The 25,225-nt window shown below is 41.4% G+C and overlaps 3 protein-coding genes across 4 annotated transcripts in view; all 3 read right to left on the bottom strand.

Moving 5' to 3' along the window:
• LOC136263396 (uncharacterized) overlaps nt 1–9,514 on the bottom strand; it is a 34,401-nt gene extending 24,887 nt beyond the window's left edge. Inside the window, exons 1-2 of one of the 2 annotated variants that reach the window (XM_066057910.1) lie at nt 9,331–9,514; nt 1,638–1,777 (exon numbers count right to left, since the gene is read on the bottom strand). In XM_066057910.1, the coding sequence (XP_065913982.1) occupies nt 1,638–1,719 (82 nt within the window). In that variant the 5' untranslated portion in view covers nt 1,720–1,777; nt 9,331–9,514. Of the gene's footprint in view, nt 1–1,637; nt 3,085–9,330 lie in introns of those variants that run through there. The other variant, XM_066057909.1, reaches the window with a different exon arrangement.
• Nucleotides 1–25,225, bottom strand: part of LOC136265140 (uncharacterized) — a 142,017-nt gene that overhangs the window by 49,504 nt on the left and 67,288 nt on the right. The gene's annotated exons all lie outside the window — the stretch shown is intronic.
• On the bottom strand, nt 17,055–22,212 carry LOC136263656 (uncharacterized). Its single transcript, XM_066058296.1, has 3 exons — nt 22,191–22,212; nt 18,214–18,320; nt 17,055–18,152 (listed from the first exon to the last, which is right to left on the bottom strand). Exons 1-3 carry the CDS (start codon nt 22,210–22,212, stop codon nt 17,055–17,057), a joined length of 1,227 nt encoding a protein of 408 aa, XP_065914368.1.

Raw genomic sequence — 25,225 nt, 5'->3', positions numbered from 1 at the left:
TTATTCCATAAATATTATTCCTGGTTTACTGAAATTGTTTTCGTAAAAGTGTGTGTATGTGTACCTATCTATCTATGTTTGTCCGTACGCACCCACGTGAGCAAAATCGTTTAATAATGGTAAAAGCAGCTTTTACGTAAGAAATAACAGTGAAATGAAGTCTGTATTAAACTTCTGCACAGGTGAACTTTGCTCTGAGATGGTTTCTTTTTGGCGGACTGAAATACGGGTGTGGCGACTTTCCTCAGACTACCTTCCCCTTGAGGTTTTCAGGCGTTTAGCAACTGAAAAACAACGGTGCAGGCCTCGTACACTACCAGGAATAGCCTATCGCTTCGAGTTGAAAGGGGTGCATCCCTTACGTACGCGAACGAAAATGAAGAGCAATTTTGAGGTTTTGTTGAGAGAATTTGTGGGAAAAAAACACGTTAGTCACACTATAAAACAGTTTAGAAGATACTTCTGTGCGCAACATGTTCGTAAAAGCGGTTTGATTAACAAACGCTTCTTTAGTAGTGCATAGCAACGTAATTGAATGAATTACGAATATTTCATTAATTATGAAATACAAGAATTAGCTAATAATATTATTGCACAACCCAAAACTACCCTATTGTAAGTAATACATAGTTGGTTAATGCAGAGTAGCATGTACTGTCTATAGTTAATTCCAGATGAGTTAGCTAGCTGCATGGCACCTGGTTTTTAGAAGTAGCACAGCATCAGTTTGTTGCATCTGACACTGATGTGGCAGTGTGCAGAAAACTGTAACACTGCTAAGTCACAAATGTACCATTAGTTAATCACTATTATGCTAACAAGAAGGTTGAAAGCCTACACAGTACAGAGTCAGAAATGTAACTTTGAAAACACTTTATATGCAGAACTTTGACCTGGAGGTGAATTAATTGACCTTCAGAGTAGCTATATACATGGAATCTTAATGCTAAGTGCATGAGGAGCTATAGCTACATGACATGCTTCCCATGCAGTCCTGGGACTTAAGTTCCAAGGTTGTCATGTATAGCTCCTCATTTAGATTCCAAGTAGCTACCCTGAAGATCAATTAATTCACCACCAGGTCACATTTCTGACTCCGTGCTGTGTAGCTATAGGTTTCAACCTTCTTGCAGTATGATAGTGATTAACTAATGCATACATTTGTGGCTTAGCAGCTGTACAGATGCCTGCATGCACATTGCCACACTTAGTGTCAGATGCAACAAGTCTTAAACACAGCATGACATATTTTACATACACAAAGTCAGACTTCCCATTATGATATTCATTGTATATCCCACTAAACCAATGCACCATATGCATGCTGCCTAATATGGCCAGGAATGCGGTGCCATGGCGGAGGAGTTTTTTTTTATTCTGGCCATATAATGGCACTCCCATCCTCCCCAATCTCTAGCTAGAAGTTAAACCTAATTTAATTTACAAAAAACAAAATGCAGAAAAAAAAAGCAGCTAAACCTACAGAGCCTGCACAGACCTACAAAAACACCACATGGACCGCCAGCATACACACAGCAAACCCCCCGGACAGGGGCCTTAAGAACGTGGCGGAGGACGGAGGAGTCACGGTCACACCGAAATGGACTCGGATGCATTATGTATGCATGATCGATTACCTTTCGTTTGCATACTCCGTTGGGAATCTTCCTCTGCATCATCCTCGGCATCATCTTTTTCTGAGAAGGATTTTGTGGCCATCTCAGTCCGACCGTGGCTTGAACACGCGAAGGATGACGGAACGCGCTAAGAAGTGGTGCGGATTGTAGGGTGCGGATTGTAGGTGGCGGCGTGATGGTAGGGAAGGTTCGGGAGTGCTTCCAGGAAGGATTACTTCGTCTTCTGCCGATACAGTCGGATACAGCCCAGACCGCGAGGAATACGCTACGACTCCATCTTATTGTATTGTACGCACGTGACAACAATTACATCACACATTCTAAATAGTGCCTAAGTTACTTATATTACTACTATACATTACTGTTAGCTGTAACTATACAGTCAGTCCATGACATCTTCCGGGGGGGGCACCAAGCTGTTTCACCCAATTCGCAACTCTCTCTCTGCCCCTGTGAGCGGCTGCCCTTCTCGGTCGTTTATCAGCTGTGTTCTTCACTGTGGGCTTGTTGATTGTATCCTTCTGGCAACCATTGGTAGATCCTTCAGTTTCGGTAACTGTTGGAGATGAGACTTCCAACGGTATCAACTTGGCAATGGGGCGGTTTGTTCTTCCTTGTGATGTCTTGATGTAGGCAGCACGCACCAGTCCGTCTTTCCCAATCATCAGTTTTTCAACAATCGCCAATCTCCAAGTGCTCCGTGGAGCTTCATCCCACATCAGGACAACATCTCCCTGCTTAATCTGCTGATTGTTGCTTCCTGTGGTTCTATGATACTCTCTGAGGGAGGTCAAGTATTCAAATTTCCAGCGTGACTGAAACTGGTTGAAGAGAAAGGCTTGCAGTTTTGCTCTCTGGGAAACATCAGTTATACTACCATATGTGGGATCAGTCAAGTCCTGCCCTTCCACTACTTCATGAGGAAGTGGTGTTATGCGATGACCATGTAAAAGATGGGATGGTGTGAGTGGCTCGGCATCACTGAGGTCTGAGGATACGTGTGTCAGAGGTCTGTCATTGAGTGTGGCCTCTACTTCTACTATTAGTGTCTGCAACACAACTAAGCTGATCTTTGATCTCCCCAGTACCTTCTTCAAGCATATCTTTGTTAAGCCGATAAGGCGCTCCCACCACCCACCATACCAGGGGGCACGTTTTGGGATGAACTTCCACTGTACACCTTTCCTCCCAAGTGTTTCTGTGAGACGTTCTGATTGTAGAAGCTGTTGCAGTTCATCTGCAGCTGCCAGATAGGTAGAAGCATTATCTGACACGAGAATTTGTGGGAGTGACCTGCGGCTGGCAAATCTCCTGAATGCTAGAAGGAAAGTCTCCACTGTTAAATCTGTAACAATCTCTAGGTGAATGGCACGACTCGTGGCACATGTGAACAAACAGATGTAGACTTTCTCCTCAGTGTGATTACTGCATACATAGAGTGCCCCAGTAAAGTCGATGCCTGTGATGGTGAAGGGAACTGAAGCACAAGTGCGAATCTGTGGCAGTGGTGGAGGGTCAGGTATCTGGTATGGCTTTCCGCTATGTTTACGGCAAGTAACACATCGGCGTAGTTGTGACTTTATACGTTGTCTGGCAGTTGGTATCCAAAATTTCTGTCTTATGGCTGTTAGGGTAGCATTGGTTCCAGCATGAAATAACTGTACATGTATACTATGGATGATTAGAGATGTTAGCCAATGTTTGGGTGGTAGCAGAAGCGGAAACTTTGCTGTCTCGCTTAGGGGGGCGTTGTGGATTCTTCCACCACAGCGGAGCAGGTGGTCTTTGTCAACAAATAAACGTAATTGGCGAACAAGTGGTAGTCTCTTGGCGGGATTGGTGGTAAGGTTCACGAGTTCTCTGGAGTAAACCTCTTCTTGGCACTGCTTCACCCAAATTATTGAAGCGTGGTGTTGCTCAGATGGTGTCAATGATCCAGTTTCTCGTTCCTGCTGTGGCTTCTTACAATTGGAGATGAATCTATACATGTATGCAGTAACTGCCAGAAGTCTGGACAGTGTGCTATAATTGGAGATGTCAATAATACAGTTAATATGTAAAGTACCTGCATACTGTGGAGTAGTTGAAGGACTAAAACTGGTTGCGGTAACAGCCAGTGCCTGCAATTCGATAGTCGGTGAGAAGCTCCAAGTGGGCCAACTGTTCTCGGATGGGAGCCATTGAGGTCCATGCTTCCACAACGTTGACAACTTCAGTTGAGATGAAGTGATGCCCCTAGTGAGCAGGTCCGCTGGGTTGTCCTGTGTTGGACAGTATCGCCATTGATCTGGTTTTGAGTGGTTGAGGATTTCGACAACACGATGAGTGACAAATGTATTGACATGTTTCTCTCCTTTGATCCAATGAAGGGTGATCTGGCTGTCTGACCAAAAGTGAGTAGACAGACTGAGAGGGTGTAGAGCTTGAACAATGAAGTCACATAGCCTTGCTGCTGTCAGTGCACCCATCAGTTCCAGTTTTGGTAAGGTCAGTGGTTTGAGGGGTGCGACTCTGGACTTTGCCATAACGAATGATGTGCTGTTGCCACTGCAAAGGAAGGCTACAGCTCCATAAGCAGTGAGACTGGCATCAGCAAAGACGTGTAGCCTGTCAGGTTGTTCTAAAACCCTAACTGTTGGGAAGTATCGTCTTGGAATCTGTAAACTTCTAGCCTCCTGGATATTCCCTGCAATTGTAAGCCATTTTTGCTGGTCCTCATCTGATAGTGGTTCGTCCCAGTCTATGTTTCTCTGCCATAATGACTGCATGAAGATCTTTGCTCTAACAGTTACTGGGGATAGTAGACCCAGGGGGTCGAACACCTTGGATGATTCCTTCAAGACATCTCTCTTGGTGATAAGTGAGTTGATACTGGGGATGGAACACTTGGATGTGAGTGCTAATGTATCTGTCTGGGTGTTCCACTGTAGTCCTAAAACATTGACTGGATTGTTGGTGTCCGCAACCTTGTCTCTATTTGCTTGGTCCATAAGTCGGGAGCTGTTAGAGGCCCAACTTCTAAGGTTGAGGTGAGCATCATTCATTATGGATCGAGCTTTGTTGTAAAAACTGATAGCTTCTGATTCTGTTGGGCATCCAGATACAATATTGTCTACATACAAGTCATCAAGCATGTTCTCTGCAGTTGGTGATTTGTACTGAGTTAAATGACAATGTAGGACAGCGTTTAACATGAACGGTGAACACACTGCACCAAACAAGACAACTCTAAATCTATATGTAACAAACTCACTGTCTGGATCTTGTGGATCACTTAGCCAAAGGAATCTAGTCCAGTCCCTATCATCTTTGTGAAGTTGTATGTGTAGAAAAGCTTTCTCAATATCTGTGCAAATTCCTACAGGGTGGAGTCTGAATCTTAAAATGATACAGCAGAGATCATTAAGCTTGGGTTGGCCGGTAAGTAAACAATCATTAAGACTAGGTTGGTTCCTTGTTTGGTGACAACTGCAGTCGTACACTATACGTACTGGAGTAGTGGATGAGTCCTTGCGTACAGCATGGTGTGGTATGTAATGGCATCTTGTGGTACTGGTTGGATCTGTCATTCTCTCAATGAAACCACGGCGTTCCTGATCTGTTAAGATGTCACTGTACTTGGTCAACAATGAAGGGTTCAGTGCCAGTTTGCGAGCCAGTGATCTAGTGCGGTGAGCAGAAGTTGAGAAATTCGTGGGTAAGGGAGGATGACTGTCCTTCCACGGAAAACGGGCGCAGTAAGAACCATCATTCAAGCGTTCGACACTATTGGTGATATAAGAGTCCAGAAAATTGTTTGGTGACTCATCCTTGGGTGAAATTCCTACTGACTCCACATTCCAGAACTGTTCTAAATCAGGGGTTGCAGTGGGTTGAGTTGCCACATGGAATGCATTGGTGACTAACTGTCCTGAAGCGGCTGTGTCTAGTGGACCTGAAAGTAGGTAACCAAGTTTGGATCCTACAGCCGTTGGACCATTGCCTCTGATCACATGATCCTCTACTATCTTCCAGTACTGATCTGCTCCAATTAACAGGGTAATGTAGAATTGTTCCCCTGAAGAAATTGGATGTGCCAGACGTAATCCATTGAGATAAGGAAGGTTAGCAATTGACTTCTGATTCACTGTGTGTATCGGTGCTGCAATGGTTGGCACAATCAAGACAGTTAATGGTATCAAATGTCCGGAGATACTATGCAGATTGATTGTGGCGACATCAAACTTGCCCGTGCGACTGGTACCAGTGCCAAAGGTAGAGAGAGATAGTTCCACTGTGTCATGTGGCTGCACTTGTAAGCAGTCTGCCAGTCCTTTGGCTAGGAAGGAGCGTTGCGATCCCTCATCAAAGAGAATGTTGGATTCCACACAAACACCTCCAGTTGAAATAGTGGCTACTGCAGTCTTCAGTAAACAGGTCTGGTTACTAGCCAGGTGAAGTGAAGTTGTTACTGGTTGAGAGACCACTGTACTAAAGGACCCTTCCTTGGTGACTGAGGTTGTCTTGGCGACTGGAGTTGTCTCAGTGTTTTCCTCTTTCTTGGCAGTGATCACTTCAGTGCAAAGACTGGTGTGGTGCTTACGATTGCACTTGCGGCAGTGATGTTTTGATGAGCAAGTGCTGACCTTGTGTTTCCCTAAACAGTTAAAGCATAGGTTATTCTGCTTGACAATGTCTAGTCTTCTATGATGATCAGTTGTAGTACACTGGTTGGCTGTATGAGGTCCCTTGCAGAACACACAAGCTGGTGGTCCCTTGTCCTGAGGTTTGGTGCTTCGAGGTGGCTTGGAATTCACCATAAACGCAGCTGTAAATGGGGAACTGTGAGGGTTGGCGTTACCAGTTTCTAAGATTTCTATCTCCCTGAGAATGGCTAACATGAGTTGAGAAAATTTCCACTCTGTACTTGTGGAGTTTCTTGCCAAGTTCTGCTTGATATCCTTGGGTAGTTTGCCCAGAATAATTGGCACCAACAAGTCACCATAGCTTTGTTCAGATTTCCCAAGGGACGATAGGCCACGGGAGTGGCTCTCAATTGTGTCATGAAATGTGCGCAAACTACTTAACGTGTTCGTTGGGTTTGGCACCTGTAGCAAGGCTTGCATGTGAGCAGAAACCAACTTGTGAGTTTGCCCAAAACGGTTTTGAAGTAGGGTGACTGCGTGAAGATAGTTCTGATCACAGAGAGGTATTCCGTCAATCGTTCGTGCTGCATCTCCTTGAAGTTGAGCCTTCAGATAATTAAACTTCTGGACCCCACTGAGATTGGGGTTCAAGTGAATGGCAGCCTGAAATGAATCCCAGAAAGTAAGCCAGGCTAGGGGGTTTCCAGAGAATGTCGGTAAGGTCAACTTGGGTAGCCTACTTGCAGCAAATTGTTGAGAGTGGTCACGGTGATCTACTGCAGTGATTGTGGTCCTGACACCCATCAAATCTGGATTTACTCTAGATGTTACTACCGGTACTGTTGCAGCGGTGGATGAGGTACTGCTCCCAAAGTTAAGGGTTGACAAGGGTGGTAACGGTAGTGAGCTATAAGCAGAGGTTGACAATGGTTCATGTTGAGTCATGTTTGCTGGTATCAGTAGAGGCGGTCCTGCATTATGTACATGGCTCACAAGTGGGTGGGAAACTGATGTCACTGAAATTGGATGTGGGATTGATTCAAGTGATGTAACCACGGGTGGTGTACTAGAAATGGTTGACTCAAGTGTTAATGATGTGGTTGCAATGGTATCACTAGCTGCACTAACTGCAGGTGTGTCATTGATAATGGTGTTAATTGACTGAGGTGTGTTATTTGTGTTACTCACATTCTCATGGATGGCTTCTTGGGTTACTTTGCCGCTTGATGACACTGCAGGGACAACGTGAGTCGGTCTTGATTGCATCTCCACCCGTTGATTCAGTTCATTGATTTTCTCCATAATCAGATCTTGTAGTTCCTCTGCATCTAAGATGGCTATTTCCAGTTCATCTGGGTTCTGTATAAGGTCAATGGTTCGTTGATCAAGGGCAGTGATTTGCTCTTTCTTTTTCTCTAGCTGAGTGATGGCAGTTCTCAAATAAGTCAGAGCTAGTTCGTCGAAGTCATTGGCCAGTGTGTCATCCACTTTGTTCAGGATTCTGGTGACGTGCGCGCGGTATGCTTTCCGCGAGGTTCGTAGACGGGCAGGTTCTTCCATCGTAGTATTCAGTCCGCTAAAAAACACAAACAGCAAACAATTGTCTTAGCTACGCGGATGCTTGCCTCTCTGGGTGCCGTTAGTAGAACATCCAATGCCACGGCACAACAGCGTTTGCGTCTGGGGTTACAACTTGGAAGTGTCGTTGAGGCGGACTTGCGAGAACAGCTATCTCGCAAGTCCGCAATCCGCAATTCCAAATCTTCCAACTATTCGGATAGATCTTCCAGTTTGCGTACCCACTTAGATCCCTCCTCTCAACGCGCTTTAGATCTAGCCTCAGCCAAAGGGGCCTCCAACTGGCTTACCACCCGGCCCCTACAGGAACATGGCTTTGCACTGCATAAGTCCGCGTTTCACGATGCCGTGGCACTACGTTATGGGTGGTCTCCTCAGCGGACTCCTGCTCACTGTGCATGTGGGACTTCCTTTTCAGTGGAGCATGCTTTATCCTGTCCCAAGGGTGGCTTACCTTCTATCCGACACAATGAGATCAGAGATCTAACTGCTACCCTGTTGACTGAAGTATGCTCTCAGGTAGCTGTTGAACCAGAGCTCCAGCCGGTTTCACAGCAGGACTACCCTGCTTCTGCCAATATCCAAGATGGTGCCCGTCTTGACATCGCCATGAATGGTTTTTGGGGTGGAAGAAGTGAAAGATGTTTTGTGGATGTGCGGGTGTTCAACCCTCTGGCTGCTTCTAATGCGTCCTCATCACTGGCCTCCTGTTATCGGAGGCACGAGAACATTAAGAAACGTGCGTATGCTCAGAGAATTCGTGAGGAGGAGCATGCCTCTTTTACCCCCCTGGTAATGTCTGCCTCTGGTGGTCTGGCTCATGAGGCTTCTGTTTTTTATCAACGTTTGGCTCATCAACTTTCAAACAAGTGGGGCGATGATTACTCTGTTGTCATGGGGTGGTTAAGGTGCTGTCTATCTTTTTCTCTCTTGCGGTCCTCCATACAATGCATCCGCGGAGCCCGCTCATCCATCGGTCACTATGTTAAGACTCCCCCAATTGTGGAGCTGATTCGGGCAGAGTCTCAGTTTGCCGTGGACTAAGAAAGTCCCGGTTTGTCCAGCACAGGCCATTTATGTGCTGGGGGTGGTAGGCAAGGGCAGTCCATCAAGCCCGGGTAAAAAAAATACAAAAAAAAAAAAAAAAAAAAAAAGTCGTTGAGGCGGACAGTCTCTGGACTGAGTAGCGAATCGTCGTAGCACCAGCAATGGAGGATCGTCTCAGCAATGAAGCACTGTCACAGCACCAGCAATGTAGGGGGCGGCGTGATGGTAGGGAAGGTTCGGGAGTGCTTCTAGGAAGGATTACTTCGTCTTCTGCCGATACAGTCGGATACAGCCCAGACCGCGAGGAATACGCTACGACTCCATCTTATTGTATTGTACGCACGTGACAACAATTACATCACACATTCTAAATAGTGCCTAAGTTACTTATATTACTACTATACATTACTGTTAGCTGTAACTATACAGTCAGTCCATGACACGGATGACGGCAGATCTAGCTTCTCACTTCCGAAAACAAACTGTCAAAATGATTTAGGGGTAAAGCGAGATACAAAGGAACAGGATTCGTGACATGCGTGAGAAACTTCCCATCCCGAGCCTCCCACGTCTGCACTGACCAAGGGAGTGTCACTCCAACAGACACTGTACTACGATCTGCGACCGCGGTCAAAGCCGGTCAAGATCGATTTTCGATTTTGACCGTTGACTTTCATCGAAAGTTTGTCTTGAACACTGACCTGGTTCCGTTTATTTTCGCTATATTTTCGTGTACTACTTAATACTCGCGAAACTTTGACCATGCTGGGAAAACAGTTTGACCGTTGTTCTTCGTAGCCTTGTTCATTGATCTTTAGTTTTGACCGCAGTCAGCGCAGTGCATGCAGTTCCCTCCCCGGGCGATTTTTTTGGGCAGACTTTAAACTTAGAAAATTTTCACGCATCATTTTTTCTGAGTGTCTATGTCCACCGGTATACCAGTTTTTTTTGTTTGTTTTTTTTACAAAAACAAATTATCTTACATATGGGCCTCAGCGACCTGCACAGCAATTGGTGCCTCAGCAATGGGACAGCGAAAACTGGACCTGGCACCGCGAATGCACATAATTGCAGACCTCAACAAAGAGAAGCTCAATTTACATCTCAGCCATCCCATCACTATTCCATAGGAAAGACTGTGCTTTGCACTCAAAAGGTTGGCCAATCTCTTATAAAACTGAGTAGCAGCATCACCCATTCCACCAGTAGTAGTAAAAATTAAGGGAGTAAATGAGGCATTCTCTACTTCATGAACCCGTTGTTGGTATTCACGTCTCTTTTCCTTGTCATGACGTCGGTATGCAGAGTGTAGGGGTTGATTGGAGGGTGCACTAGGGTTAAAAATTCTGACATCAAAGTATGACCTCTCAAATCGGACTCCCCAAAAACCATTAGCTGCAATGTCAAGCCTTGCGTTATCATCACGATTAGCTGTTTTGTATTGAAGGGTCTCACCAGAAAGAGGCTGAAGGTGGGGTTCAGTGACAACATTGTTACAGACCTCGGAAAGTAAATTGGCAGTTATATCACGCACTTCATTATGTCTCAGAGAAGGAAACCCACCCTTTGGGCAAGACAGAGCATGTTCTATGGTAAAAGAGTGACCACAGGCACAGGAAGTAGGGCAGGCAGATGGTAGCCAATGATAGCGAAGCGCAATTGCATCACGAAAAGCAGTTTTATGAAGTACAAAATTATGCGACTTCAATGGAAGACAAGAGAGCCAATTCGATGCACCCTTCTCCTGAGCCAACATGACTGAGGAACGCATGCTAGGAGGAAGTTCATCGAACAAATGATTGGCAGATTGAAGTTGCTCTTGATGGCTCCTAGAGTGAAACTTTGATCGCAACTGAACCTGTACATCAAGACAGTCACCTAGTTGATGTACCTGAGAGATAATCAAGCCAACGAGACCAGCATTTACTTCTACAGAGCAGGAACGCTGCTGTGACACAACAATCGAAGGATCAAACACACCAAGGCCTCCTAGCCGCACAGGCAAGGCAAATAGCTTTCTCTCAACATCACCAGGGACAGTTCGACCCAATAGACTAGGAAGGAAAACAGATTTAACAAAATGTTCAAGAGGAAGGAAAAGGTCTGTAGAACAAGAAGAAACACGAAAAAAATAGTTCCATCGGAAAGAGAGACCATATACCAGTGGATGTAAGAGCCAACTATCAGCTAGCTATTGATACCGATGTGGTATGCCCCAAGCATTCGATTTTAGGGCACGCGTCTAGTAGTGCCCCGAGCATTCGACTTTAGGGATTCGTAAAATAGTGTTAATGTTAGGGTTAGGGTCAGGGTCGGCTTCAGCTTTCGTTCCTTCTTCTTTTAATAATATAGTACACCCTTGTGGTTTGCTATAGTTGCATTTATAATGTAGACAACAGAAGAAGCTGGTAACTGGCAGCAGTGGCTCAGTGGTAGGCCCCGTGACTGAAGTGTGGAAGGTCTGGGGTCGGGGATCCGCTTTAACCCAATTTTTTTCTTTTTACAGTACCTTTTTTTGTTTAAGTTTTAGGTTCATCAGTGGCAATAGCAATCGCCTTATTTTTGTCCGGAAAATGTTGCGCATGTAACACCGAATACTAACTTCGTCAAGACTCAAGACTTTGCAGGGCCTCAATGTCGTGTTCTCCACCAGGTTGACAGTAGAAAAGAAAGGCAAAATGACTTTAGATAGGGTCCACAACGCAAAAAATCGATAACCTCCAACCAACTACCTAACAGTGTGAAAAAAGAGCAGGGAATATAAGATGGTATATCTAATGGCTTAAACAATAATCTCAGTATAGTCTTGCATTATACTACAATATCTTATACTTTAGTACAAACCCCATCTTATATTATGGGAAACAGATTATACTTTAGTTTAATACACATTCTTTTTGTTCTTTTGCTATGGCTTTACTTACTTAAATAAATTTTGTAATTGTAAATTTTGGATAGAGGCGTAGCCTGTACATCCAAATCATACACACAAAAAAGTAGCTATACCCATTAAAAATCATACATTATCAAGACGCACGGTAGTGAGGCGCGCGGCCAAGAAACTACGTAGCGCACGCCCAATTAAAAGACGTGGCCACTACTGTGAGTTATTTACCGTAAATGCTGGTACAGGGTAAAAGTCGCACGTATATTTTACTTAATTACGGCAAAATACTTAATTAAAACAAAAATACATTGAATTACACAGGCCTTTAATTAGGGCGAGGACAAGCTTAAGATTGAGAGATCGGATGCAAGATTGAGGACCAACTGGACAAGCGAGATTGAGGGTCAACTGAATGACATTGGCGATGGCCATGAGCAATGTAAGTATGAAGCTGCACATGTTCAGCCATGTAATGCACTTGTCAATTTCATGCCCCACCCTGGGGGGGGATACAGGAGATTGACAAATCGTGGTGTCAAATTCCCCACCTTCCCCACTACTGGGGCAAACATGAGGGCCCGGGACATAGTGGGGATTTGACAGCTGATTTTGCCCCAGTAGGGGGAAGGTAGGGGATTTGACAACACCTCAAGGTTGACTAAGCACATGTTTCATGCATGCGACTAGTAATAAACCTGCCCTGTAGCTAGTAAAATCCTAGGGTAATCTTTAATAGTCAAGGTACAGTACCTTTGTCAATAAAACATTAGGTAGGTCTGAAGGGCCATTATTTACTTATACTACAAAGATCAGCTCTTTACAAAGAGTCCCATACATAGTGTACAGTGCTTAATGTCTATAAGCTGTTAAAGAGAACAAATGCTTGTAATTCATCCAAATTATTTATAATTATAAGGTAAAAAAAGTGAGCTTTAAGAGGTGGTAGCTTAGCAAGGTTTTACTCTAGTATATTGCATATGAAAGTTTGACCATTTCCACTGTTTTCAATTTGTTCTGTGTGTTTTACCGTACTTCATTAATGTTCGTTTTGAAGTAGGTTAGTCATGCATCATCATTCATCTCAGGTTGGGGAATATAATGATATATTGTTAGTATCATGATAAAAGCATGAGACGATAACTGTACTGAGGCTATGATTTTCTTAAGATGCTGTAGTACTCTACACAATAGTGGTGCAGCACCACTTCTTGGTCTTATCATGACTCTTGGCTTAATTTGGATGGGTACAACAATATAAGCTATAGTAAAACTTGTACAAACGAATATAACATGGTTTCCCTAATGTGTATATAATATATTATTGTGATGAACACTTCCATGTTATATCGTGATGCACTTTGCCCAACCCTAGTGATCTCAAAGAAATTTTGAACCATGCATTAGAACAAATTTAACTTTGATATCTTTTAATATTCTAAGGGACAGATTGTATTTCACTTCCATAACTACTACAAACCTTCTAAGTACAATGACATTATGTACTGTTTTCGAAGCCCTAACACTTGAAACAATGCTCTGTTTTGTAGTCACATGTAACTGCTATATGATTATCAATTTCCTCTGGTATTGCAAGTTTTGAAGCCTGAAGTATTCTGCCCTTGTAGGGTTTGTATGGTTTAACCATGTGTGTCACAGCAAGAGTTCTCTTGGTCACAGGTTATAAATGCTATTTAAATAATTTATGATAAATGTGACCCAGTCTGGGAAACTGGTCTTATCGCCTATTTAAAAGTATCGAGAAACACCGGCTGGTTTCAAGTATTTAGTGTGTTGTAGCTCACCAACAGTTGAAGCTATGTATACCAAATTTTCACACGTTTTATACCAATTCCTTAGCTTCCAGGGCATCCACTGTGCAACTAACCAACAACAAGTTTCCGATAGTTTTTAAACTGTGGTTGACTGTATCAGGCTAGCTCCAAAAGGGGGGGGGGGGGGGGGCTGGAAGGAGGGCAAGAGGCTGTTCATAAAATTGTAAAGGAAGGTGTAGGGATGAAATAGGTCAAGTTATGGGCCATTCAGGTCTCAAAACTGGCTAAAATGAAAGGAAATTTACTGCAGAGGTATTTATTCAACACCACAGAGCTGTACAGCCACATACAGCCACCCCCAGGCTGACCAGAGCTCCATTAAGGCCCCACGCCGTACATACAGATCACCACTGGGCTTGGGAAAAGCAGCCAGCAAAACCAGACCACTCAAGTCTAGCTGGTTTGATTGTGAACTTAGGTAGTTTATTCATGTAGCTTTGTGTTCTGGATGAAAAATCCAATCGGCTGACATGGGTGATCAGACCGGTTTTCCTAGACCGGGTCACAAATAAGGAAATTTGCTACAATCTGCTAAACAAATAAAACGAATAATGAATTGAACTATAAGGTTATGAAGTGATGTCTATATAACTTTCAACCCCTAAAAGTACAGGAACTGAGCTGCTACACTTTCCAGTTCTGTGTGACACTACACAGTCATAGTGCACCCTATCCCAATAGAGCAGTTCAAAGTGATGCAGTTCTGTGGCCTTAAGAAACAAATCACCACGTACAGTTGTGTCTTTAAGGGTGTGTGTCACTTCCCAGTGACAGAAATTATCGTCACTCATTTTGTAGTAATAAACTGGGACTTGGACCATGATAGCAACAGCTATAACTTCAACTTGTGTCACCCAAATATTGGGTTGTTGTAGTAGTTTGATATGCTCATGGAATGAAGGCTTGTTCACTGGTGGCATTAGAAACTTGGTGAAGAAGTGCTCATATTGATTTTCAAACTTTAATACTTCTGCTCACACAAACAAGTGTTCACTTTCATCTCCAAAGAGGTGAAAAGCTACAGACCTAAAAAAGCAGTTACCGTCTGGCACAATGTCTTTGATAGCTCGTCCAGTTTGATGTAGAAAGGTTGAAGGAGAATCCATTGACTATATATGGAATGTATATTACACTTACAGCATCCTTATGATGCTACACTGTACTTTGTAAAACTGCATAGTCTTATTAACCACAGTAGAAGAGCTGGTGGACTTTATATAGAACATATCAAGAATGCTAACAATATAAATTATTTAACCATACCTTGCATAGCTGTGTATCCTCACCACCCTTGTTGTCTGGCACTATTATATGCTTAATAGGTGCATTATAAACAGTAGAAGAGCTGGTGGACTTTATGATATAACATGTAATTAAGTACACTATAGCAATAGAGATTATTTAACCATACCTTACAAATCTGTGTATCCTCATGACCCGGCACTACTATATGCTCAATAGGTTGTTTGGTTTTAACAGTTGAAGAGCTGGTGGACTTTATATAGAACATGTTAAGTACACTAGTTGTTTAGAAATTATTTGACAGCACCTTATAAATCTGTGTACTCATAGTAGTCTTTTCATTAACACATTTCCTCTTACTACATCGCTGTTTCTTCCTTCCAGGACCACCAAACTTCACCATGTCTTTACAATATTTGCAAATACCACAGTCAAGCAAGGCACAGCCGGAACAATTACACTTTCCGGAGAGAACATCTGCATGAAGGGAGTGTATAAGAATACTGACTCACATGTTTGTAAATGTTCACGTTTTTTCATTATATACTGTATCAATTAATACACTGTATGACAAATTAAATTACATAAAATAACTTTCTGGTGCTTTCTTTCTTTAAACTATTTTTCTGCAATATATAACTCATGATAATGTAACAGGATATTTAACATGAATTTATACCTGATAAGAACATTCCATTTTGGTTGTACCATCCTTAGTTTTTTCTTCACAATTCTATAAAACAATTATATTCAAAGATCAAAGTATCCAGCTACTTGGCAGTGACAGTCTATATTTATTAATCTGATTTGGGACCTGCAAGAATGCTACAGAAAGCCCATGTATAGCAGGGAGTAACACACTTGACACTGAGACTGTTTAATACACAAGAAGTCCCAGACCATGAGTGGTAACTTGAGTAATGTACAGGTAGTGATAACAGCTGTGTGCAGTTGCATCACATTGCAAAACATAGCTATACCATATACGTGCAAAATTTTCAAGGTATGTAATTTTTGTGGATTAATTTAACACATTTCAAGATATTAAAATTTTGTGGACTGGCATAAAATCCACAAAAAATATGCCCCTCGAAACTATTTGTGCACACAGAATGTATGGTCAGAAAGCTTAAAATAATAAAATCTTGTCATTGAAAACTAAATTATTGTAACTGTCTGAATCAAATGCTTAATTTCATAATCTGTTTCAGCTCTAACCAATGTGTATATTTCTAACAGTTTAATTTCTAGCAAGCAACCTGTACTGCAGTTTATTCTTAAAGTGCACCAGCTACTATTTTCAGAAGGCCTGGGTAAGAACTTAACATTAACAGCAGTACTTGTATATGCATGCATATGGCTTCTCATAACTTCAGCACTTTGCCCTGCACTATAGTGCACTTTGTAGAATAGGCAATAGAGAGACAGTGCTTTCTGCACTAGTTCAATTGATTGTTATAACTGGCAATGAACCTTTGTTACTTGTGTTCACAATTAGCGAGGTATTGTACTGTAGTGCTTGCCATGTCTGGGAATTGTGCAGTGTCTGGTTTATGGAATAGAGAGGTGTCCGCTATTGAGGGTGCATTAATACACACAGGTACTGGAAGTTGCATTTGGGACTTCATTAATTGTCCACTATAAAGATGCTGTCCACCATTCAGGGGTGTTGTTAAGAGGGGTTCCACTGTATACACCTTCTGTTTATATTATGAACTCCCTTGGTCAAGAATTTATAATATAAATTATATTATGAACTCTTGTATATACATATCAAATAAATTTACACATACCGTTTGTTCACCATCATCTTGCAATGACAGTCAAGTCAGTTGATATTGAGCTAGAAAGTTTCTGTTTTCTGTTGTCAAGAAGTACTGTGCTTGTTTCTTTGCTCACTTGTCTAGGAAACCTCCACTTTTGCCTTCGTAGTCTCTTCAGCCTTGGACGACCCAATGGAGTTGTTTTTGCATCTTCAAGAAGATTCCTCGATACTGATTGCAGTTTATTGCCTGTGCTTTGTAATGGCAATGTCCTGCTACTCCCAGCACATATTCTGGCTGTGTCACTGCTAGAAATTAATTATAAGCCACTTGGTTTGGTGTCTGTCTCAATGATATCTCCACAGTAATCCATGTGAACTTCGTGATCATTGATACCCTTCCTACCACCAACATTACCCAATATAAATGGAGCAATGATCTCTTTAAAGCTTTGATCCACACTGACTGTACATGGCATTTTGAGTTCCTTCCTTGAAAAAGAACTTCGATGGGCTTGCTTTACAGGATTGGTTTGATGGCACAGTAGTTTTCTTTTTCCTGGCGTTGTCGACTGAAGCCTTAGCCAGCACAGGAAAGACTGGTAAACTGTTAATAGTACTTGATGAATCTGCAGCTACTGACTCCACTAGCTCACAATACAATTTTTCTGCTTTTTTAATGACATCTTCTAAAACTGAGCAATCAGTGGTTAAGTAGCACAAATCTTTACACTTTGTTAAAACTGCATGTGCATTTTTCTGAAGTGATTGCAACTTGTGTGCTGACATTTGTGCCTTTGGGATCTTTTGAACTGGTTCATCATCTTCCCTACTTGTGTTACCATTATCCATTTCAACATCAACACTGTGATCAACATCTGAATTGTCCTTCAGTTTATCATCACTCTTTTGATTCTCATTAGTACTGTCAATAGTGTAAGTGGATGCATCTGGCATATCTCCTGTTGAAATGGTAGTGCATGCTGAACCCTGCTCTAATAGTGAAGCTTCCAATGTCATGTAAGTACTTTCGGTCAAATCATCTGGAAGGTCATGCCAAGACCACTGCTCAGCAAACAGACTAAATATCGTGAACGTATGCTTGCAAGGAAATTTGGTTTTAGAAAAGTATGGGCACTCACAGCAACCACCAGGAATGTCTACCACACGATATGATCTTTCGCTACTTCTCAAAGTAAATAATCCATTCCCATTTGTAGTGACATCAGAAGCTATAAACTGTTTTGATTTTGATATACTTGCTAAGCAAGCAGCTTGTACATTGTGGGGACGGTTGCTTAAGTAATCTGGGATGGTGTATCTAGGTTTGCGATAGGCTTCTGTTTGTTGGGAAACTGCAATTATATACTCATGCAGTTGTTCTGGGAACACAATGTTTACTAAAACCTCTGTTAAGTCAGTCATACCGGAATCTTGACGAAGTTGTAGATACCGTGTCCTCAGTGTATGGTTGAATGCTTCAGTAAGATTATCTGTGTCAATATCAGCATGGAAATTTAGGTGGCATACATGTGACCAAAACTAATTAGAGATATGTACGTGTACATGAATACAAACTCATGTAAAGCATGTACTAACATACCGGTTTTGATGAGAGCCACTCCTCTGCAAGATACTTTTGCAACATTTCATTACTGCTGTACCAAGGTTGAGACTGCATGTCAAGCAGAACTACTTCAAACTCCTTATCTAAAAGTCATGGGACAAATATACATAACATAATTATGCACATTAACAATCTATTCATTAAGCAGTGACCCACCTGTTGTTGCATATCAAGACACACGGTAGTGTGTCGTGCGGCCCAAGAAGCCGGCGCGTAACACCCGTGAGTATATTGACAGGAAGAAAGAAAACGCAATTTTCGCACCTCCGTAGCTCTGTGCTTCCTTGATGAAACAAGACGATTTTTGCTGTGGACATGCCCTCCAACTGCAGCACTCCACATTCCAAATTTGAGCGAAATCGCTTCACGCGTTCCCGAGATATGCGACTACAAAAATTGGCTCAGTTTCTTCGTTTTTTTTTTCTTCTTATTTTTCTTTTTCTTGTCGCACACTTACAAAAACTGCTATAAAACGCGAACGCCACATCCGATTGCCTTGAAATTTGGCACACAGAAGGGGGATATAAAGGCGCATCTCGGTACCAACATTGGCTGGAATACAATAAACAGGCAAAGAGTTATGAGCGATTATTCACGAAAAATAACACCATTATGTTGTCACGCCTACAGGGTAAACCGCGTATGGGAAGAAGCTGAAAATCGGTGGGTGAATAGGTTAACTATTGAACCTCAAACCTTTTGTGGTTTGAAAGAAATCGAGTTGAAAAACAGGAAGATACAACGAAAAAACCAACAGTGTGTAACAATTACACAATCGAGATTAGCTAATATAAAAACGACTGCTTGCCACGCCTACCAGATAAACCGCTTGGGGTAATGCTTTGAAAATCGTTGTACAGATGGAGTAATCATCTTAGAAAGGCTCATCAATGGTGTAGAAGAATCAGACTTAAAGCCACGGAGTTATAACATGAAATCCAACTTGGTGCAGCAAGTGCGAGATCGAGATACTCTAATAGAGCAGTCATCCTAATAGAGCAGTCACCCTGAAGAGAATTCAAGAGATCAGCTAGAAACAAGAAACCTGTATAGAGATCAGCTACACACAAGTCACCCTGTAGAGAGATCAGCTAGAAGAAGTTACCTTGTAGGGAGTTCATGCAACTATGGAAAGAGATAGTTCAGCTAGAAGAAATCACATTATAGAGTTCGGCTACAAAGAAACTACCATGTAGAGAGTTCAGCTACAAACAAATCGCCCTGTGGAGAGATCAATAGAAGAAGTTACCTTGCAGAGAGTTCAGCTACAAAGAAACCATCATGTAGAGAGTTCAGCTACAAACAAATCTCCCTGTAGAGAGATCAGCTAGAAGAAGTTACCTTGTAGAGACTTCAGCTTCAAACAAATCACCCTGTAGAAAGATCAGCTAGAAGAGGTCACCTTGTAGAGAGTTCAGTTACAAAGAAACCACCATGTAGAGAGCTCAGCTACAAACTAGTGACCTTGTAGAGACATCAGCTAGAAGAAGTTACCTTGTAGAGAGTTCAGTTACAAAGAAACCACCATGTAGAGAATTCAGCTACAAACTAGTGACCCTGTAAAGACATCATCTAGAAGAAGTTACCTTGTAGAGAGTTCAGCTACAAAGAAACCATTATTTAAAGAGCTCAGCTGCAAACAAATCACCTATACAGAATTCAGCTACAAACAAATCACCATGTAGAGAGATCAGCTAGAAGAAGTTATCTTGTAGATAGTTCAGCTACAAACAAATCACCCTGTAGAGAGATCAGCTAGAAGAAGTTAACTTGTAGAGAGTTCAGCTACAAAGAAACCATCATTTAGAGAGTTCAGCTTCAAACAAATCACCTGTAGAGAGTTCAGCTACAAACAAATCTCCCTGTAGAGAGATCAGCTAGAAGAAGTTACCTTGTAAATAGTTCAGCTACAAACAAATCACCCTGTAGAAAGATCAGCTAGAAGAAGTCACCTTGTAGAAAGTTCAGTTACAAAGAAACCACCATGTAGAGAGTTCAGCTACAAACTAGTGACCTTGTAGAGACATCAGCTAGAAAAGTTACCTTGTAGAGAGTTCAACTGCAAAGAAACCATTCTGTAAAGAGCTCAGCTGCAAACAAATCACCTGTACAGAATTCAGCTACAAACAAATCACCCTGTAGAGAGGTCAGCTAGAAGAAATTACCTTGTAGATAGTTCAGCTACAAACAAATCACCCTGTAGAAAGATCAGTTAGAAGAAGTTACCTTGTAGATAGTTCAGCTACAAAAAAACCACCATGTAGAGAGTTCAGCTGCAAAGAAATCACCCTGTAGAAAATTCTGCCACAAACAAATTTCCCTGTAGAAAGATCAGTTAGAAGAAGTTACCTTTTAGAGAGTTCAGCTACAAAGAAACCATTTTGTAAAGAGCTCGGCTGCAAACAAATCACCTGTACAGAATTCAGCTACAAACAAACCACCCTGTAGAGAGATCAGCTAGAAGAAATTACCTTGTAGATTGTTCAGCTACAAACAAATCACCCTGTAGAGAGATCAGCTAGAAGAAGTTACCTTGTAGAGAGTTCAGCTACAAAGAAACCACCATGTAGAGAGTTCAGCTGCAAAGAAATCACCCTGTATAAAATTCTGCCACAAACAAATTGCCCTGTAGAAAGATCAGTTAGAAGAAGTTACCTTGTAGAGAGTTCAGCTACAAAGAAACCATTCTGTAAAGAGCTCAGCTGCAAACAAATCGCCTGTACAGAATTCAGCTACAAACAAATCACCCTTTAGAGAGATCAGCTAGAAGAAGTTACCTTGTAGATCGTTCAGCTACAAATAATTCACCCTGTAGAGAGATCAGCTAGAAGAAGTTACCTTGTAGAGAGTTCAGCTACAAAGAAACCACCATGTAGAGAGTTCAGCTGCAAAGAAATCACCCTGTATAAAATTCTGCCACAAACAAATTGCCCTGTAGAAAGATCAGTTAGAAGAAGTTACCTTGTAGAGAGTTCAGCTACAAAGAAACCATTCTGTAAAGAGCTCAGCTGCAAACAAATCGCCTGTACAGAATTCAGCTACAAACAAATCACCCTTTAGAGAGATCAGCTAGAAGAAGTTACCTTGTAGATCGTTCAGCTACAAATAATTCACCCTGTAGAGAGAGCATCTAGAAGAGGTCACCTTGTAGAGTGTTCAGTTACAAAGAAACCACCATGGAGATTTCTGTAATCAATATATATATGTATTATATATATAATTTGTACATTTACTGATAAAATATTTAGAGTACATCTACTTCATCTTTTCTTCTTCCTGTGGTAAAGAAAAAAAGATGGGTTAAAAAAGTCCCAAAGCTGGCCATAGGCCGGCTTTGGGGTATACAAATACAAAAAGAAATGAAATCTAATCCAAAACAGCCAAGCTGTAAAAAAAGTGTGAGGCCCTCAGAAAGGCTAAGGTGAAAAAAGATGTGGAATCCAAGGTGGCGGCCAAGAAATGGCTGTGATGGTAGGTTAATGGTAAAAAATTTAATAATGACAATTCAGGTGAATTTTTGTGCCGCTTGGTCTTGGCACAAAATTCACCTGAATTGTCATTATTAAAATTTTTACCATTAACCTACCATCACAGCCATTTCTTGGCCGCCACCTTGGATGACTTATAATCACTATCTGTGATGATCTGAATAGGTACTATCTCTTTACTGCTAAATCTGCAGGATTTAACCCAGTACACTTGTTTTAAGCTATGTGACCCATCTTACCCCCTGTCCCATAATACCAGCCTCAACTCTATGCATCAGTGAATGTGCAACATGGCATACTGATATAATGAACTGTTCTTTTAGAAGGATTGGGCGTCTACCCAAAGGTTCAATAACAACTGATAGGGCTCTCAGCTGGGATTTCGAAACCATGCGAGCCCGAAACCATGGTAACGAAACCAACATAGGCATTGAACAGTGTATAAGCAATTGTGTCATCACTTACCCTCTTTAACCTTTACCTCCATTTAGACATCAATCAATTAAAAAATTCTTTGTGAGCTGTCGTTTGAGAACCTGTATTGCGCCACCATCAGTAGCCATTAGAGACAGGATGTTATCCGTAACACGGATAATGGGATTTTACTAGTATACTAATAATTCTAACCTCCTTGTGTATAGAGACTATAGCCTCTCTATAGAGTCTATCTTGACTAACCTGTCTATACAGTCTATAGTGACTAACCTGTCTATACAGTCTATATAGTGACTAACCTGTCTATACAGTCTATAGTGCTTAACCTGTCTATACAGTCTATAGTGACTAACCTGTCTATACAGTCTATAGTGACTAACCTGTCTATACAGTCTATAGTGACTAACCTGTCTATATGGTCTATAGTGCCTAACCTGTCTATACAGTCTATAGTGACTAACCTGTCTATACTATCTATAGTGACTAACCTGTCTATACAGTCTATAGTGACTAACCTGTCTATACAGTCTATAGTGACTAACCTGTCTATACAGTCTATAGTGACTAACCTGTCTATATGGTCTATAGTGCCTAACCTGTCTATACAGTCTATAGTGACTAACCTGTCTATACTATCTATAGTGACTAACCTGTCTATACAGTCTATAGTGACTAACCTGTCTATACGGTCTATAGTGACTAACCTGTCTATACCGTCTATAGTGACTAACCTGCCTATGTAGTCTATAGTGACTAACTTGTCTATACAGTCTATAGTGATTAACCTGTCTATACAGTCTATAGTGACTAACCTGTCTATATAGTCTATAGTGACTAACCTGTCTATGCAGTCTATAGTGACTAACCTGTCTATACAGTCTATATAGTGACTAACCTGTCTATACAGTCTATAGTGACTAACCTGTCTATACATCTATATAGTGACTAACCTGTCTATACAGTCTATAGTGACTAACCTGTCTATACAGTCTATAGTGACTAACCTGTCTATACAGTCTATAGTGCCTAACCTGTCTATACAGTCTATAGTGACTAACCTGTCTATACAGTCTATATAGTGACTAACCTGTCTATACAGTCTATAGTGCTTAACCTGTCTATACAGTCTATAGTGACTAACCTGTCTATACAGTCTATAGTGACTAACCTGTCTATACAGTCTATAGTGACTAACCTGTCTATATGGTCTATAGTGCCTAACCTGTCTATACAGTCTATAGTGACTAACCTGTCTATACTATCTATAGTGACTAACCTGTCTATACAGTCTATAGTGACTAACCTGTCTATACGGTCTATAGTGACTAACCTGTCTATACCGTCTATAGTGACTAACCTGCCTATGTAGTCTATAGTGACTAACTTGTCTATACAGTCTATAGTGATTAACCTGTCTATACAGTCTATAGTGACTAACCTGTCTATATAGTCTATAGTGACTAACCTGTCTATGCAGTCTATAGTGACTAACCTGTCTATACAGTCTATAGTGATTAACCTGTCTATGCAGTCTATAGTGACTAACCTGTCTATACAGTCTATATAGTGACTAACCTGTCTATACAGTCTATAGTGATTAACCTGTCTATACAGTCTATAGTGACTAACCTGTCTATATAGTCTATAGTGACTAACCTGTCTATGCAGTCTATAGTGACTAACCTGTCTATACAGTCTATATAGTGACTAACCTGTCTATACAGTCTATAGTGACTAACCTGTCTATACATCTATATAGTGACTAACCTGTCTATACAGTCTATAGTGACTAACCTGTCTATACAGTCTATAGTGACTAACCTGTCTATACAGTCTATAGTGCCTAACCTGTCTATACAGTCTATAGTGACTAACCTGTCTATACGGTCTATAGTGCCTAACCTGTCTATACAGTCTATAGTGATTAACCTGTCTATACAGTCTATAGTGACTAACCTGTCTATATAGTCTATAGTGACTAACCTGTCTATGCAGTCTATAGTGACTAACCTGTCTATACAGTCTATATAGTGACTAACCTGTCTATACAGTCTATAGTGACTAACCTGTCTATACATCTATATAGTGACTAACCTGTCTATACAGTCTATAGTGACTAACCTGTCTATACAGTCTATAGTGACTAACCTGTCTATACAGTCTATAGTGCCTAACCTGTCTATACAGTCTATAGTGACTAACCTGTCTATACGGTCTATAGTGCCTAACCTGTCTATACAGTCTATAGTGACTAACCTGTCTATACGGTCTATAGTGCCTAACCTGTCTATACAGTCTATAGTGACTAACCTGTCTATACGGTCTATAGTGCCTAACCTGTCTATTCAGTCTATAGTGACTAACCTGTCTATACTATCTATAGTGACTAACCTGTCTATACAGTCTATAGTGACTAACCTGTCTATACGGTCTATAGTGACTAACCTGTCTATACCGTCTATATAGTGACTAATCTGTCTATACAGTCTATATAGTGACTAACCTGTCTATACCGTCTATATAGTGACTAACCTGTCTATACAGTCTATAGTAACTAACCTGTCTATACAGTCTATAGTGACTAACCTGTCTATACAATCTATAGTGACTAACCTGTCTATATAGTCTATATAGTGACTAACCTGTCTATACCGTCTATAGTGACTAACCTGTCTGTACAGTCTATAGTGACTAACCTGTCTATACAGTCTATATAGTCACTAACCTGTCTATACAGTCTATAGTGACTAACCTGTCTATACAGTCTATATAGTGACTAACCTGTCTATATACTGTACAGTGACTAACCTGTCTATACAGTCTATAGTGACTAACCTGTCTATACAGTCTATAGTGACTAACCTGTCTATACAGTCTATAGTGACTAACCTGTCTATACAGTCTATAGTGACTAACCTGTCTATACAGTCTATATAGTTACTAACCTGTCTATACAGTCTATATAGTGACTAACCTGTCTATACAGTCTATAGTGCCTAACCTGTCTATACAGTCTATAGTGACTAACCTATCTATACACTCTATAGTCAGGTTAGTCAGTATAT

The sequence above is a fragment of the Dysidea avara genome, chromosome 8 (genome assembly GCF_963678975.1).
Source record: "Dysidea avara chromosome 8, odDysAvar1.4, whole genome shotgun sequence".
Lineage (NCBI taxonomy): Eukaryota > Metazoa > Porifera > Demospongiae > Dictyoceratida > Dysideidae > Dysidea > Dysidea avara.
The sequence above is the reverse complement of the archived record's forward strand: the minus strand, read 5'-3'. Positions and strand labels throughout refer to the sequence as shown.